The sequence below is a fragment of the Tamandua tetradactyla genome, chromosome 3 (genome assembly GCF_023851605.1).
Source record: "Tamandua tetradactyla isolate mTamTet1 chromosome 3, mTamTet1.pri, whole genome shotgun sequence".
In the NCBI taxonomy this organism is placed as follows: domain Eukaryota; kingdom Metazoa; phylum Chordata; class Mammalia; order Pilosa; family Myrmecophagidae; genus Tamandua; species Tamandua tetradactyla.
Genome location: NC_135329.1, coordinates 129,684,605 through 129,702,367, shown reverse-complemented (window position 1 = coordinate 129,702,367; position 17,763 = coordinate 129,684,605). Strand labels below are relative to the sequence as shown.

At 41.3% G+C, this 17,763-nt stretch overlaps 1 protein-coding gene across 11 annotated transcripts in view; it reads right to left on the bottom strand.

Moving 5' to 3' along the window:
• Window positions 1–17,763, bottom strand: part of TANC1 (tetratricopeptide repeat, ankyrin repeat and coiled-coil containing 1) — a 267,329-nt gene that overhangs the window by 51,799 nt on the left and 197,767 nt on the right. For 9 of the 11 annotated variants that reach the window (XM_077153922.1, XM_077153923.1, XM_077153928.1 and 6 more), the window contains 2 exons: window positions 5,601–5,864; window positions 344–466 (listed from right to left, as the gene is read on the bottom strand). In XM_077153922.1, coding sequence (XP_077010037.1) covers window positions 344–466; window positions 5,601–5,864 — 387 coding nt within the window. Of the gene's footprint in view, window positions 1–343; window positions 467–5,600; window positions 5,865–12,217; window positions 12,715–17,763 lie in introns of those variants that run through there. The other 2 variants (XM_077153930.1, XM_077153926.1) reach the window with 2 other exon arrangements.

The window sequence follows — 17,763 nt, the reverse complement described above, 5'->3', positions numbered from 1 at the left end:
CGGTAAAGGATAGTGGTGACACTAGTGCAAGGTGGTGAATGTAATTAGTATCACTAAACTGTGTACTTGAGAGTATTTAAATGGGAAATTTGCTGTATATGTTACCACAATTTTAAAAAAAAAGGTTACTGCAGTTATTTTTCAACTTCAAAAGCAAGTTAATTACATTTTAAGGTAATGTTAAAAATGCCCTGCTTCTGCACCTTACAGAAAAAAATTTAGCACACACATGTCATATCAAGTTATTAAAACAGTTCTTTGAAATGTTGGTTATCACAGACTTTCACTGTTTAGTGAATGAGTTCGTGACATCCATTATCACAGATGATACAAGGATAAATACCTTTAACTTCCTGTGTCCTACCTCCTGCAGTGCTGTGCCACGGTAATCTAATTGATGTTCGAAGAGGAGCATTTCTCTGCCCATCTAAATAACTCAGGTCTTCCAATTTTGTTGAGCTCGTTGCTGTAATATTAAACTGAAGTTTAGTCTTTTCAAAGTTGAGCTTAAGTAATATCCAAGCTACTACAGACCATAAATTATGAAGCAATTCAGTTCAGACTTTTAACAGAATTTACTTAGAGGTGTTTTGGGTTTTCTTTTTGGTTTCAGTTAATTTTTTTCACAATATCACTAATCAGGAAGTGGCAAAAGACAAACAAAAAAACCACACACAAAAACAAAACCCAGTGCTCCTCATTCTTCAAAGTCATGTAAATACGGCTGACATAATTCTCCATCATTCCTGGAAAAAGACAGACCTTACCGTGAATTTTTATGAGGAAGCTTGACAATTAAGTGTCACTCAATAAAACTTCAGTACTTACTGCAAACACAGGCACCAGGCTAGATTCTTCTCTTCTGCTCACAAGGCGCCTCAGCTGATGCTGGGAGCTCCAGCCTTGTTAATTAAGCAAGCAGGCTCTGTGCGCAAATTCCACAGTGCCCGTACAGTAAAAGATAGTTCTCAGCAGTAAAAGTCTCCACGTGGACTTTGTCAGAGATAAACATATTTCTAAACTTCAAATTCTTGTGTATGTATGACCTTTAAATTCTGAAAATAAATGAATCACATTTGCCTCTGCCAAAAATCAGTAAAATTCATAGCACATAGGTACCTGTTAAAAAACATTGTCTGTTCAAACATACACACAAAATTGGATTATAAAAATATCTAGTACACAAGAATTTTGTTTTCTTAGCAAATCTTGTCAACAAATACATAGTACATGTTTTTGCCTTTGAAAAAAAAAACCCTCGTATTTACACATGCATCCTAGGTCACAGCAAGAGAAATCTAAATAAAATTAACCTACTTTGAATTATAGGTTAAGTGGTCCAATATAAAGGACTCTTAAGCCCTCAGATACATGATTTTCTTCCAGGAAAATAAAATATACATATAATTGGGGAGCAAATGAGGTGACTAGAGGGATCTGCATTCCAAAGACTAAAGTTTCTTACGATTGGTGAAATCATCAGCAGGAGCGAGGTGTGAGGGACAGAAGTCAAATTCAATCTGAATCCAACACAGCACCCCGCCAACCAGTAACATCTGTCCTTTCTGTGCCGACCCCATTTCCCATCCTAAGGCTTCAGACTTTTTTCCTCAGTGTTGGCACCACCTCTCATTTCTTCATGCAACAACTACCTGGGCAGCTCCACGGTCTGCCTCTATGATGGTGTGCCCCCTGTGGCTGATTCTGCAAGGGGCAACCAAGTATTTGCTCTACTCTTCTTCCCATAGCCAGTCATGAACCCAAAACCTTGACCTTGTAATAGCATAAACATACATTTATGTTGCTATGCCCTTTTGGCATATATTCACAGCTGTTTGCACACACAGTGTATATACATACATGTGAATGTCCCAGGCACACAGAGTTACCATGCAGACCTTTCCCATTAGAAGGACTGAGCTAATTCCTAAGACTTCCCAAATGGACTTGATGTCTGGTGATCTGAAAGGCAACATCTAGCTTCTCTCCAGTTCTTCCACAACCAGGGCACATGAAACTTCCAGGAGGACGAATTGGACTACACTCATCACCACAACTTCCCTACAACAACAACACAGCTCAGAACACATGTCTAGGCTTCTGCCTGGGACCTAGGATCACGTAGGCCTCCCTAGGCACACCTCACTGTGAGGGTACCTGTGATATCAGTGTCTGAAGGAGAAAAGGGAAGCTGCAGCCACAACCCACAGGCAGGTTTCTATTTGAGTCTCAGAGAATAGAAAGATGTTTTGAGCCACAAAAGGGTTTCCTATTGCCCCTCTTTCCCTGCCTCATAATATAAACTGAACATAATATTCAGGTTATAATTTTTGTGACAACAGAAAGAATTAAAAATATGAGAGTAAAAGAGCATTCTGAACGTAGGATTGCAAAAGCATCTTAGCTTTACAGATATGGAGGAGATGCTGAGATTTCTCTCTCTTTTCCAATCTACAGTTACCATTTGGAGCTTTAGATCCAATGTATGCAATAAAGCATCCTCAGCAACTCCACAGCTCTGTTTGATTCACCATTTCAAACATGATTAGGCTGAATTGAAATGGCCCATCGCTCAGCAGAACTGCAAGCCACCAACTACCTTGGCTTTCTAAGGTGTTTTCAGTGTCACCAATAGAGACATAGGCACAGGAGCAATGAAGCTGAGCTGTTTAGCTAATGTTCCCAGGTGTTCTCCACCTACCCAGAGAAGGTGAACTGGACCACATTCTGCTTTCTCACATGCCTACAGATTCCCACACAATACCAGTAGAAGATCCAGACTCAATTTCAGTATTTAACAATAAATGCCTTCAAAATCCTAAACACTACTCAGGGCTAAAAAAAAAAAAAGAAAAAAAATTATAGGCAAAGCAATAATTTCTTGCTGCAATCAACCTACTGCTAACATCTCTGCAATTAAATTAATTATACCCTTACTGCACATACACTGTGTCTGGCATCTGGGTGAGCAATACATTTCAGGAGGCTGCAGGAAAGGGTTTTATTTTGGGGGTGGGCAGAAGGAGTACTCTCTAAGCTGAGCAGAGAAACATCTGCTGGAACAGTGAGTGGTAGCTTTCCATTGAAGGTAAATGCCAATAAATCCATGGCACAAGAAAATAGGATGGTAATTGTGTTCAGAGGTTTCCTAGAAAATCAAACTTGGTATTCTGTGATTCACTTAAAAAGTATTTCAGAAGGAAAAAAATAAGTGGTCAGAAATGGAACTCAATTCCCCAACTTCTAGATTATCTAAGATACAATTTTAAACATTTCTCATTTTAGTTTTTAAAAAAATAAAATGTCTGGCATGTATTTTGACACGCTATGCAGCAATGACCTGACTGCAGCATTCCAAATCAATCCCACTCTAATATATGCCTTTACAAAAAAAAACACCTCTGAATAGCAAACAATTGCAAACCTAGCCAGTTTATTTTTATGATCTTTGAGAAGAATTTTGCACTGTTGCAGATAGTTAACAATTAGAATTCTTTATAACAGGCTCAATTACAGTAAAAGGCTGGCAAGCATAGGAATTCATTACATACCCCATTCTCTCCTGGAGGCCAGATACCATGGAGAGGCAATAAACAGTGGCCAGGTCACCCTTTCTTTACCTGCCAGTCCTGCCTGCCCCCATGCTCAAAAACACCTTTCCTTCAAAATGGTAGTTTATTTGCGTTAACACAGATCTTGACATGTAAATAACTTCTTCCAAGAGATTTCAGTATATCTGATCTCTTACATACCACTTCATTCCCTCTGATTTTTTTCTAATACTGGGTATTGCCAAATGCCCTGTTTGTAGCAACCTGCCTTCCAGTTGCTATACAAACAGTGGTGCATGTGGGCTGCAGTACCTGAATCTATTCTTTTCAATGACACTTGAAAAATTTTGCAATTCCCTCTAATTGAGGTTCAGATAGTGGGGAGGGCAGTGGGCAATGAAAAGTATCCCAGACTCCTAGCTTGTTAACAGACACACTATGTTAACAGACACAGTGAGGTTGGTACTTTTCTTCCAAAATATGCTCTTCATTTTTAAAGTATGTAACACAGAAGAGATGAGAAAATCCATCAGGCCAAGCAGTCCCTGCTCAAGCCCACAGGTAAAAGCCCTCCCATGCCACAGGAGGTCTACCTCAAGAGTGTGATAGAAGCTAATGAATGAGCACAGCTGATGTCAGAAAGCCCTGCTCTGTAATCACTGCAGTCTCCTGGAAAATGTCAGCTCACACCCGCTGTCACCTCACATGGCAGGAGACCACATAAAAGAATGTTGAATGGAAAACACAAATGGGATACGTTTATCACTCTTAAAATTAATGTATGAATGTGTTTTCTAATTTTAAAATAGCTTGATTAAGCTGAATATATGCTTGCCATTTGGTGAAGTCAATCTGGGATAATTCAAATGATCTATTCATTATAACTAGGTAAATATGGCCCAAAAAACCTTGGGTGCAACATACCATGTTGGGGTGGGTGGGGGTGGGGCAGAAGGGAATTCTCCTTGTGTAAGAATGATCACTCAATACTCATATGCTCTCCAGCATTTCTCTCTGGCAGACATGCTAAATTCATCTTCTGGAACAAGGCCATTTTACTTCCTTTGAAAGTGAATTAGAGTTGTGTCTCAGAACTTTTCCATTAAGGCTATTTATGTATCAGCTGCTTCAGGGTTACCTTGTAAAAACCCACCCAACAACCACCAGAATGAACTACCACATCCTGAAGGAGCGGAGTAAATTACAGAAAAACCCTCTGATGTAGGAAAAGAGAATCTGGGCCCATATGTTAGTAGAGGAGAAACTACATTGGTAACAAAGAATGACTGTGACAAGTTCCTCTTCTAAATTCAACCCAAGAAGAACATGCATTTTAGAAACTCAAGACCTTACTCAGACACGACAGCTCAGATGCAGAGAGCACCCCACTCCCACCCCCTCCAACTACACTCCTTACGTGATGACCACCCATGGACCAGTCAACTCTCAACAGTCGTGGGCATTCGGGTCTTCCTTTTATTTCCAGCTGCCACATCTTGCTAATGCATGTCTGTCTTGCTCATTTTCATTTCCTTGTTTGAGAATTCTCATTTTACGGGTCTTACATTTAAAGCTGTGAGCTCACAGTTAAACTGAATCATAAAGAAAATCGACCTCGCTTTTTTGATGGGCCTCAATTATACAAAAATAAGTATGAAGGTCAGATCAGAAACTCCCTGAGCTGATATATAAACAAATAACACTCTAAACAATGATCCCCATTTACCAAAACACAGTAAGTCATGAATTTACTCAGGCTTAAAATATCAAAAACCAAAGGGAGAGTTTTCGTATTTTCTTCCCATACACACAAAGAGCCACATAGCCCAAATCACAGATTCACAGAATTCCAGACCAGAGAGGTCATTTAAAGACCATTAGGGGCAGCTTTTTCATGTTTACAGATGGGTAAACCAAGGCCTAGCAAAGCTGAATGCCTGGATTAGATTCCCAGTTGGCAGCCTGCTGTAGTAGACCAGATAAAGGCAGTGACTACAGGACACTGCAGACCCAGGGAGATGACCCTGTAGGGGAGGGGTATGGCCTTACCTGCAACTGAGTTGGGCCGTGGCATTATTAGCGAGCTGGAGCTCTGAGAATAAGGGACGGGACCATCTCCAACTGAGGCTTCAGCTTTGGGTAGCAAGCTCTCCGCTGACCCAGTGGTCTCCTCTTCAGCCACTGGGGAGCAATTATCTGCCCTGCGATCATGAAGCACTCCCTTCTGTACCCCTAACCTTAGGCTTCCGTCTTTACTCCACTCCAAGCTGGAGCCACTCCGGTCATCATTTTCGGATGAACTTGTAATTGTGGCTGAAATGAAAGACCAAGATACTTGAAGGAGGCCAGGCAGAGCAGGGGCTGTTGAGAGTTAAAACATACAAACTGCCCTCCCCGTGATCAATGGAAATTTTTCTGGTCCACGCTGATTTTTATCAAAGTATGTTTCATACACTGTATTTTGGTAAACTAGAAAAATGTTGCTTATGAGGGGAAATAAAATCCTAAATCACTCTAAAGGGAAGGAAAAACACTCTGATAAGAAGATAATGAAAAAGCTGTCTGAAAGTATCTGAGAGTTAGGGGTAAATCTAAGTGATTTGGAGATAACATACCCTCTCTTTTTAACAAAGATAAATTGCTCCCAAAGAATTCATATCTCATTAAATCCTTTGAACTTTTAAGTATACTTTCCAAATTAACAACATTTGTTCATGGGGGGGGGCGGGAAGCATAACGGTTAATGTTGAAAATATGCAGAAGAAAATCTATAAAAATAAAAATACATTGTAAAAAAGACAAGCAGAGAATTTGATCCATATATTTGAACTTCATAACATCTGTTCAACATCCTCTAGAGGGACTGATTTCATTTTAATCCTTCAGTGACACAGAATGCAAGACCTCTATGGTAAGAATGCAGAGAAAGTACCAGCATGGGAAAGTATGTTGTGATTACAAAAAGCGAAACTTCTGAGAAAGAAAACTAGCACAGGAAAAGAAATTAAAAAGACAGAAAAATCCTCTTTAAATGTCTTGGCAAAAGAGCAAGAGGGATACGACGGAGGAAAGATACAATACTCACCCTATAGAGCTTCTACAAGCAGCCATTTCTGATCTAAAGATGCCGAGCCATGCATGATCCCTTTGCAGGCTCAGGTCACCCGGGTCCCTGATGCTGACCCAGAGTCCTGCCACTAGGTCTTCCACACCAGCTTCCTTGAGAGTAGGGGCCATGCCCATTGATCCCTCTGTGTTCCCTACTTGGCTCTCAGCAGCCCTGGTCCTTAACTGCAAGCCTCTTCAATGCAAGTGCACCAACCCAGAGTGTATTTGGAATCCAGCTGCTTCATCCACACACCACAACGATAACACGTTTATCAGCAGGCTGGTGAATTAGCTCGAACAGAGTCAGTTATTTAGGATCAGAGGTCTGAAGGGATTTTGGTTTGTTTCCTCTTGCAAGGTTCTTTGAGGTTTAGAGGTAATCAAAAGACAAAACAATTTCTTCCCTGTGATCTTGACCACAGGGTATCATGTTACTAATTCTAAGACTGTCTCTGCTCCTGCTGCTCCAGCCTGGACCTATTACCCTCTGCTCCTCTTCCTATATTAAAATCCCACCCACCCACTGAAGCCCCCTGAGCATATCTAAGGCAAAATGATCTCTGCCTTTCCGAAACAGCACAGTGCCTGGCGCACAGTAGGGACTCAAATGTTGGTTCTTCTACAAACTTCAGCTCCAGGGCAGCAAGCTCACTGCTGTCAATTCAAGGTCGTCAGTGTTGTCTCTAACCAAGGTGTAAGCTGATTTGGGGTATAACCAATGACCTTTTTTCCAATGCCTATCATTCATTGCTCATATGGTTTCCAGTATTTACCTAACTCTCACCTCCTTGGAGTCAAATCACAGCTTTCATTGCATTTTTTAATGGCCTATTCACATGAGCATAAGTATAGCAAGTATGATTCTTTCCATCCTAAAACTGCCTGTAGTGGTCATGGTGGTGGCAATAGGAGTAAATATTTTTTTGAAGGTTTCCCCTATGCCAGGAATAGAGTTAAAACGCTTTGCAGGAATACTCTAATTTATTAATGAGAGTACTCCTTATTAATGGTAATTATTAATGGCAACTCTGTTAATAAGTCATGAGCATAAAATATAGGCAGTCCTGTAACACAGATTTCGTTACGAACTTTACTGTAAGGCCAGTGTTTGAAACTCGGAATGCTTTCCCAGAGATCTGTTATAACTGGTTAGGTTCCCAGGCTAGTCCACTGTCTAATTAAGGTAAAGTTCCAGACAGGGGGTTGGGAGTGTCTGTTGGTTTTATTGTTTTGTCTGTTTCATCTGGAGACACATATTCTTTAATTGAAAAATAAAAAGAAGGTGATGCTTTTCCTCATTTGCTCTCCCTAGGCACCACACACTTCAGAACTAAACCATCAAAGATCTGAATCTTAAACTCAGAGCAGCGGGAGCAGGGACGTGGCTCTCCCCACTTCCTGTCACAAGTGAGAGCACCCAGAGCAGGTCTTCAGGGCCCTGACGTAGCCGAAAGAGGGGAAGGTCTGGGCAGGGCCCCTGGAGTACAAGGACAGGTCTCTGCCTACCGGACAGCAGCAACTACCAGGGCTTGGTGACCACTGCCCGTGAGAAGAGGGGGGCAGGGTCAAAATGACTGGCCTCCACTTTGTAGACAGGAACAGAGTGAAGAAACCGATCTCTGTCCTCACCCTGTTCTCCTTCCAATTTCTTCCCATGGCAATGGGAATGTTTATCCGATGACCGTCCCTCCTTTGTATGCTGGAAGCAGATAACTTGGTCTGAATTTCAACAGTCCACAGTCGGAGGAGAAATTCTGCCTTAGGACACCATGCCTGTAACTGCCTTGATGAGATTTTGTGCTGTTTTTTACATTATATTGCATTTGTATTGCTAAAGAAAAGGTTTAAGGCTTTTGTGATATTGTGATGGAATGAATGTATTTTGTATATGGGAAGAACATGTCTTTTGGGGGTTCAGAGGGTGGAAAGTGTGCTGGTTTAAAACTATCATGTACCTGAGAAAGGTCTTTAATCCTAATCCAATTTTGTGGTGGTAGGCCTATTGTTTGGGTGGGACCTTTTGATTAGACAGAGATATGACCTGGCCCATTCAAGGTGGGTCTTAAATTAGCTTACTGGAGTCCTTAAAAGAGCTCATGGTGAGAGAAGACAGCTGAGAGCCCTTACAGAAAGCAGACACCAAGGCACAGACTTTTGGAGATGCAAAAGAAAAGCCCCCAGGCAGAAACTAGGAGGACCCACAGGGGCTGAGAGAGCCACTCTGAAACCAACCCGGGCCAGCAGACATCGCCATGTGCCTTCCCACAGGAGAGAGGAACCCAGATGCTGCCCTTCCTTCCTGAAGTTATCCTCTCGTTGGTGACTAAATTCGGACATAGAATTGTAACTTGTAATTCAAATCCCCTTTGCAAAAAGCAGTCCATTTCTGGTATATTATAGTCTGGCAGCTTTAGCAAATCAAAACAGATTTTGGCCCCAGCAGTGAACTGCAGAACAGCTCCTGGGAGGAGAAGCCATAGATGGAGAAGCCATTTTTAAAAGGAGGGTATAAGGTCAGTGTTTATAGGCAGGAGACTCTCGGGTCTTGGCTACCCTCATGAGTTCACGTAAGAGGCATTTCACCATCTATGCTCACCAGGGCTCTTGACAGGAAGGGACGCAAGAAGCTCTGAAGTCACAGGCACTCCTAGAAAGAAGCCCCACTGAGATTTCTCCGCTTGAAAATACTCCTCCCTGGGATCCAATCCCAGATCCAGCCTCCAAGGTTGAAGTCCAGCCAGTGTGCTTTCATCTCTGCTCAACTGCGATGAAGCCCTGAAGCAGATCCAGAGGCACAGAGAAAGGCCCTACAAGTCCGCTTTCTCCGTACCACCTCGGAGTCACACCAAATAGGGGAACTCCACAGTCTCAGAGAGAGAAAGTTGTTCTTACAATAAATGACGAACTACTCAAAATATCTATTTTTTCCCCAGGCTAACAGAAATTCAAACTTCTAATTAAGTTAGCCCAGTCACCTTCAAGTTGACACATACACACGAATGCGCCCTAACTAGGGCAACATCTTAACTATGACTTATTTTTTTAATGCTCTAAAAAAATAAGTGCTATTTGCCATTTCCTGGTGCTTGGATAATCTTTTAAGTTTCCTAACAGCTCAAAAATTTGAAGATCTTATTTCTTCAACCAGCACAGATGCCAGCCTATGCAATTAAGGCTTGCCATCACACCCAGACAGGGTCTCAACCACTCTTCCAACATGCGAAATTCTGTAAAATGAGTGACTTATCAGGCCTTAAGCTTCTTCTAGCTGTGAAGTTAGGCTGTGTCACACAATTTAGTATTAAATTAGGTTTTGTACTGCTCAATGATTTGAATGTGCTACTTTTGAATCTCCACATAGTTTGAAAATTCCCTTTGGCCAGGGAGTGTGTCCGATCCTCTTCGGTATTACAGCACATTTAACCAGTCCTGCTACTGTACGGGGATATAATAATTCCTAAGCACTTTCTCAATATATTAGGACATAGACATGATCACCACTACCCATGAGAAGAGGTGAGAAGGGTCAGAATCATTGACCTCCATTTTGTAGATAATAGAAACAGAATGAAGAAACCTATCACTCTCTCTCACGTGCATACACACACACACACAAGTCAGTGGTATATGCAACACCAGCTCTGAATGCACACGCAGTATGCTTTTTAAACTCTCCCTGTTGTGCCCAGTACTTAGCAGTAAAAGGAATTCTGTATTTGTGGCCCAAAACTCAGGGCTCAGAATATATTTTGCAGTTGGTGAACTGTGCCTTGACTTATCCCATATTTTTCCTATGTAAAGTTCTGTATTAAACTGTATTCCTTCTCCTTCCCAACTTTTGTCTCCTTCTTTTGCCTTTAGGGGTCTGCCTATGTTGAAAAGAATATACACTTAGAATCGGGGTTGGGGGGAGAAGGGCCCAATAAGGAGCCTGGTGGAATCTAAATCAAATTATGTAACATCAAAATGAAAACTAAACTGACTACAGCGTTAACCCAGAATTGTTTGTTTAGGAAGCAAAGGCCAGTGGTATCAAAGGAATGCCACATTAGGCAGAATTATCTCAGCTGCTGAAAAGACAAGTAAAAAGTGCAAGGATCTCGGGTTCAAACCTTGGCTTCTTCCCTTCTGAGTACCCACAAGGTGTGTCTCAGGGCCTGGTACTAGGAACAGGCACACTTTTGTCTTTACCTTACAAACATAATCTGGGTATTTGATTCTGTTTCTCTCTTTACACTGATCAGCAGGAAACTTAAGAGCAAAATATTCTGCTCATTTATAAGTGACTAAAACCTTATGAACCTGACCCTTCACTTCATCTTTTCTCTTACTCTTCCTATTTCCTCATACCCTCATAACAACTCATACCCTCACTTAAAAAAAAAATCTTGTTTTACTAAATGTCCTATTTATGACCGTTTCAAATTCTTTCGGGAGGGATTAAGTATAATTAAGTACCCTTAGGAAATAAAAACTACAACAATAGAGGTAGCTAACATGAATATTGCAATAGTGCTTGGTACACGCTGGGCTCTGGTCTAAACTATTATCTCGACTTAGTTAACCTTAGTTAGCAGCCCTATGGGCAGAAAATCCCCACACCACCTGGAGCTCTGCTCCCTCTAGAATGATGCCCCACAAGCTTTCCTTATCATGGAACATTATTAGTAGAAAAACTGGGACATGTATCCCAAATATACATATTTATAAGTTGTGCACTATACTAGCATATTATAAAATATATGCAATAAATAAACATTTTCAAAGGATGGAAAAAAAAAAGAGCAACTGAAATTTTTTTCAAGCACCCTACAGACTGTCCTATACTCTCCATTTTCAAAGCTAAGGCTCTAAATAAAGACAATTAGTCATCCTTCCCTGGGCTATGGAGACAATAAGTCAAGTGCTTCATATATCACGAATACTTAAGAATGTTTTCCCCATACAATTAAAAAAAAGTAACTTTAAAACATTTTTTTTTCAATATCCATATCCAGTTTAACAGTTGACAGGAAGAGTTAAAAGTTGAAACACTGGACCAACAAATTAAAGATTAAAAAAAGGGAACATAATAGTTGCTTATAAAAATGGGAAAAGGGAAGACATGAATAAAAAAAGAAAGTCTAATGACTGTAGCTACTGCCTCCTTCCGTCTGACTGAGTAAAGATCACTGACAACATTAGGAAGGGAAGCGCCACTGCAGCAAAGTCTACAGAAGATCAGGAAGAGATCACAGACAAGAAAGCACCGTAAGGGATACCCTGTCCCCTTCACTGGACGAGCGCGCCACTCCGATAGATGGCACTCACACCTCAAATTTACCTCGCACCACAGTATGGATTTCCCTGACTGACAAAGGGAAAGACTACACATGAAACCATCATGCACTAAATCTTTCTGACCAGAAATGCTGCCCCACTCCCAAACTAACAAACCATAAATAGAACAGAGTCTGCAGCTCACCTGGGGTCACCGTTTCAACTTCCCTCAGCCCAGCTGACGTGGTCCAGTAAAGGCACCCAAGCTACCCCACCAAAGTGCGGGCTGTTTGAGTTACCTTCCACTCCAGGGCACTTTCTGGCTTCTCCTTCTGGAACTGCCCACAGACAACAATTTGGCTTTTCGGGCCAGGCCAGTCTAACAGGCCACAGGGCTCTGCTTCCCTCCCGGATTTGCACAGGGAGCCCTGTACTTTGGATTGTGACAGGCAGATCTCTGTACCAAATCTCCAGCTCTGTGCTCACTCGCATTGCGCAAAGCATGCTTTGCTAGAACACGCAGCAAGGCCAGGGACCTGAGCCATGCATTCACAGCAGCCTTCCCCAGGTCCTCTGATTCTAGACACACCTAAAGGCAATGCTGTGGGGGAAGGGCAGGCAGGGGAGCCTGCTTTGCTCAACCACATTGCCCAAACTCAGTCTGTCACAGCAGACAAGTCATCAAGTCTTCTAACAGCATGCAGCACAGTATTTGGTAAAGTTTGGCAGAACCTGTATATTGTATGTACAGACACTGGAGCTTCTAAAACAGTCCAATGACTCCATAGATTTCAGGACTCTTTCGAAAAGAACACAATAGTGGTTGCTATTATTATGAACCTAGGCACACATCTTCCAAACTTGGCAGTGGCAGCTATGTTTTAAAGTCTACAGCAATTTAAACCTGGCCTAACTGTCCACAGGACAGGAGACCATTCTTTGGTCATTCGGGTACCCAAATTTTGAAACTAGCCACTGTGTTTTATCTTTACTACTCTAGTATTAAACAAACTTGCCCCTGGCACAGAGTTGGCATCAATAAATGTTTGCTAAGCCAACAGAACATCCTGAAGAATCCCGCCGGAGTCTGCATGAAAAGTACAGCAAGTGCTTTGCTGACTCAAACCATCACCAAGGATTCCCCTCCCATATTAAATATATTACAGAATTATCTATGTAAAAGAAAAAATTTCCTACTTCACCCAAGAGATAAAAAAAGGCCAGCATAATTAAGGATGATTTTTAAAATTGCAGGCAATGCAGCAAAATGAATATTCACACAGATTTGAAACACTCTAAATAGTTATTACCAAATCAATTTTAAAGCATTTCAATTTGGTAGTGATCAGGGCAATACAGGTGGCAAGAAAGCAGCATTAGCAGGAAATAAAAATGGTAGGATTTACATGTTCAAAAGGAAAATAAGAACAAATTCACCCTTTCGTGCCTCTGCATCTGAGTCTCACTTAGAACACAGGATCCAGAAATAAAAGTTTTAAAACTACCTCTGGAATCACTTTCATTTTACAATCTGAGGCGGGTAGGGGAAATCAAGAAATGCTAAAAGTCCTTTTTTTTTTTTAAACACCCAAAGCTAATAGGCAGAAAAATAAATATTATCAAACTCTAGTAAGCACCAGTAGGATACTAACCAAGTATCTTACTGCAAGCCATTTTTGCAAGAAAAAATGTTTCTGTAGAAGGTATTCCACTAACTACATATATATCTATCTTTCAGCTTCACAACGAGCAGGAGGAAAACAAATGCAAGCCCCCGTTAGGAAAGGGAAAGGAAAGACAGCAGGAAGAGCCCAGAAGTTCATGCTTCACGCTTTTCAAATTCTGAGCACTTAATCACCCTGAGAGCTACCTGGCCAAGTGGAATGTGATGGTGTGATGGTGCAGAAGTTCCAGATAAGGAGTTGGAGAGCTAGACAGGCAGCGACACACCTGCTCTGTATGGGAAACACTCCAAGTGGTGGAAAGGCAGCTGCCACCCACTCAGCTGCAGGACATTCGTCTCCTCCACAGTGCTATCCTAACACCATCAATTCACTTCTCAAAAAGAAACACATCACAGATTATACATTCCAGCAGGCAATAGCAGAGAGGAGAGGATGGGGATGCTCTCAGCCAGAATTACGACCTTAAAGTTCTTCTCCTGGCACAGCTACCATTAACGGATGGAAAGGATGTTTTTTAATCGTGATTGGAAAGCTGGGTTTTGTTTGTTTCTTCTCATTTGGTCCCCACCCTGTCTCTCCCTAAATATGTGAGAGGGCATAATATTCATGATACAGATAGAAACAAAATGTGAACAGCATGTTTAACTCAAAAAGTGCTTTAAAAAACACGACTTTCTATGACGTTCTCATTGGTTTTCACACACATTCTAGTGCACACACTTCCTTTATTTTTTTTCTAAGCTGCGATTAATATAGCTCACAATTTCCATGGACAAGAGTTGGAAATAAGTTACTCAAAGGAGTGTCGCTAAGAAAAATGTCTTCTCAGGCATGAAGCAAACACCTTTAAAAATGTACATCTTTATAAAGTTTTTCTTTTCAAAGCAAGTAATTGAAAAGCTACTCTATGGTGATTGGATACAGCTGGTTTTCACATAGAAAGGTTTTCACATTGCAAATTTGAAAATCAGACACTCAACTTGATAGGTAATTCCAATGATTTTAATATCTAAAGAATAAGGCATTTGATTTTTAAAAAATATAAAAGCTATGCATAGGGAATTTAGTTAATCCCATCTAGCTTTGACTGTATTTATACATGACAGAGTCATTATACTTCTAAAGACAATTTATGTTGGAAGAACTTGGACCTTCTGAAATAGGATAAAGTGCAGCTCCCCTCGGAATAACATAATAAAGTTGGAAGACGAGAGGGAAAGGTTTTACTAAACCCTAGCCTCCACAGGGAAAGGCTGGAATGGCTCCAAGCAATTCTTTTAATGGTCACTAGTCTGCCCTTTCTCCTACTAAGCAGTTCCTAAAAAGAAAATTCTCTTAACCTGCACTATATCAAAATCAGGAGACGCAGAACACAGAGCACCCTGAAGCAGCCCTGGGAAGGCTGCCCTGGGCATGCAGGAACACAAATTTCCCTTCCCTGCATCTGCTGGCCAAAAACATTTTGATTAAATAAAATCAGCACAATGGGAATGAGCTTCAATAACTAAGCACTGCTTGAAAATTTCCCCTAAATCTACTCTACTAATAACGTATGTAGGCGAGAGACTAGTGTGGAAGCCTACTGCTGTTGAAGATCTGTCTACACCAAGGCAGTGTGTGAACTTTATACTGACCCATCCCCAGAAGCGTCTCCACTCCAACCCCTAGCTCTATTGGCTGACAAATCCAAGACTTCTTAAAATGGAAAACTGGCAAGAGTCTTCCTCCCCCTTCTCCCAGCCCTATGTAATTTGGAAGGTGGATCCTAACCAGCCTATTTAGAAAAAGACTGCCAGGCCTTCCAAAGCAGGAAGCCAAGCTATTTCACTTTCATCTCGGCCTATTAGGATCAACATGTCTTTGAATATTTTTGCCGTTCCCATGTTACACCTGATTAAAAACTGGAATCTTCTTCAAGGAGGAAAAGCACATACCTTTCCTCCAACAATCACAGAACCACAACTAAGTCAGACACCTGCTCCCTGGAGAGCAAAGGAATTTAAAAGGAAGAGCCTTCCCTTCTCTGATCCAACCACTCCTGCTGCTTCAAAGACCCGTGGCTATGGTATGCCCAGGGAAGAAATACTTGCTCCCTTCCCTTCTCTCTACCACACGTCCTGTGTCCCTGAACAACAGGTTCTCATTCCACAGGTCAGGGAAAGGGAGAGAACAAAAGAACATTGTCACTGGCACAGGGCTCCCCTCTTAACCACCTACAGCCCCAGTCCCTGGCTCCAGCCACATGAACCACAATCTCCAGAAGGTAGAGTCTTCCACAAAAGAGGGACTTAATTACCATTTCCTAACTCCCTCATTTTCATCTTAATTGTCCCCACTTTTCATGTTCCGGCGAGTTAAGGGAACACATCGGTTTGAGTGGAGTACAGAAGGGCAGCCTCGGTGACAGGAAATGTGTCACTGATCTTTAAGTACAAGATGGAGCTTACGTACAAGTTGGTATTAAAGGACTTCGCAAAGCCAAAATGCAACCGAATATTGCATAGCTTCTTCTTCAACCAATGACATGGCGCCTCCTTCACTGCAAGTTGATAGTGACAACTCCATTCCCTTAATTTCTCAATCCCAACTTTGTGCTAAGAGTTGGTGAGAAAGACAGAATAATATAGATGACACCCCTGGTCACATGGAGAAAAAATTAAATAATAAAACAAGAATAAGTACAGCGAAGGAAAATATGAGGTGTTGTAGGAAACAGACACTATGGGAACTAACCAGTCTGGGATTTGATGGGACTAAATTAAATCATGTACTAAGTAAGTGCCTTGTTGTTCCCGGAGATCAATCATTCACTGACAATACAGAGAATCAAATGAACCCCTTTTCTCATTTCTGATTAGAATTCTTTTAAAATTGTAGCACTTACCTCAAATAGAGAATTAGAGACAGAGACATACAGAGAGAAAGAGAGAGAGAGACAGAGAAGAATGGATATGGGTGGTTCTCTGTTACTGAAATGTTCTCCAACTGTCAAAACAAGAAACTGACTTGGTCCTAGTTAGAGGCTTCCAATGCCAATGCTGAGTATACAATAAAAAGAAAAATTCTGTTTAAAAATTATAGTATTGTCCAACTCCTGAAGGAAGATAAACTCTTGGAGGACTGACATTTCAGATGTGAAGAAAGTCATTGGGCTATCACAGAATTAATGAAAATGGTCTACTGATGGTGGGCAGCTCTGAAAGAGAAAGCACGAGAACAGAAGTCTGCTGAAAAACTTAGATGGACAAGTCTAAATAGCAGGTGGGGAAGCAGGATTAGATAAGAATAGGGAATTAGAAGAATAAGTTCTTGGAAGGGCTTGAAGTACAGTGAAAAGAATTGAAATTTGTTACAAAAAAAACCTCAGCCCACCATTTAAAAGAAATGTCTAGAATTAGCAAATTTACAAAGACAGAAAGTAGATTAATGGTTGATGTGGGTGGAGGGTTTGGATGGTGAATGGGGAGTGACAGTGATGGGTACAGGATTTCTTCTTGGGGTAATAAAAATGCCCTGAAAGTAGTCAGTGGCAATGGTTTCACCAGCCTAAATATGCAAAAAGTCATTTAATTAGTTTAAACAAGTAAATTTTATAGTATGTGGATTATATCACAATAATGCAGTTGAAATAAAACTGAACCTCAGTCCAAAGTGAAAACCAAGGGAAGAGGCCTTAATCTTTCTTAAGCTGAGGGCTCCCCACAAAGCCATGGTGGGGTCTATACAGAGGACATGAACAATCCCTTCCAGTGGTTCCATGTGTCTGTTGGCTGAAAGGCATCAAGCTGGAGGAGACCTGAAAACCTCTGTCCAGCCCCACCTCCAGAAATGTGGGTACAGTCCATAGAGGATGGGATTAAAAAAATAAAGAAGGCGGACCATGGTGGCTCAGTGGCAAGAACGCTTGCCTGCCATGCCAGAGGACCCGGGTTCGATTCCCGGTGCCTGCCCATGTTAAAAAAAATAAATAAATAAAGAGTTCTTAAGATCCTTGGATGATTCTAATGCAAAGCTGAGATTGGAGATCATTGATTTAATCCACATTTTTAATTTTACAGAGAAGGAAGGGATTGTACAGAGAAGTTCATTAAATGTTGCTCCAATTACCTGGCTAAATGGCCTAAGAGTTGGAGGTGGGTGAGTACTACAACCCATGTCTT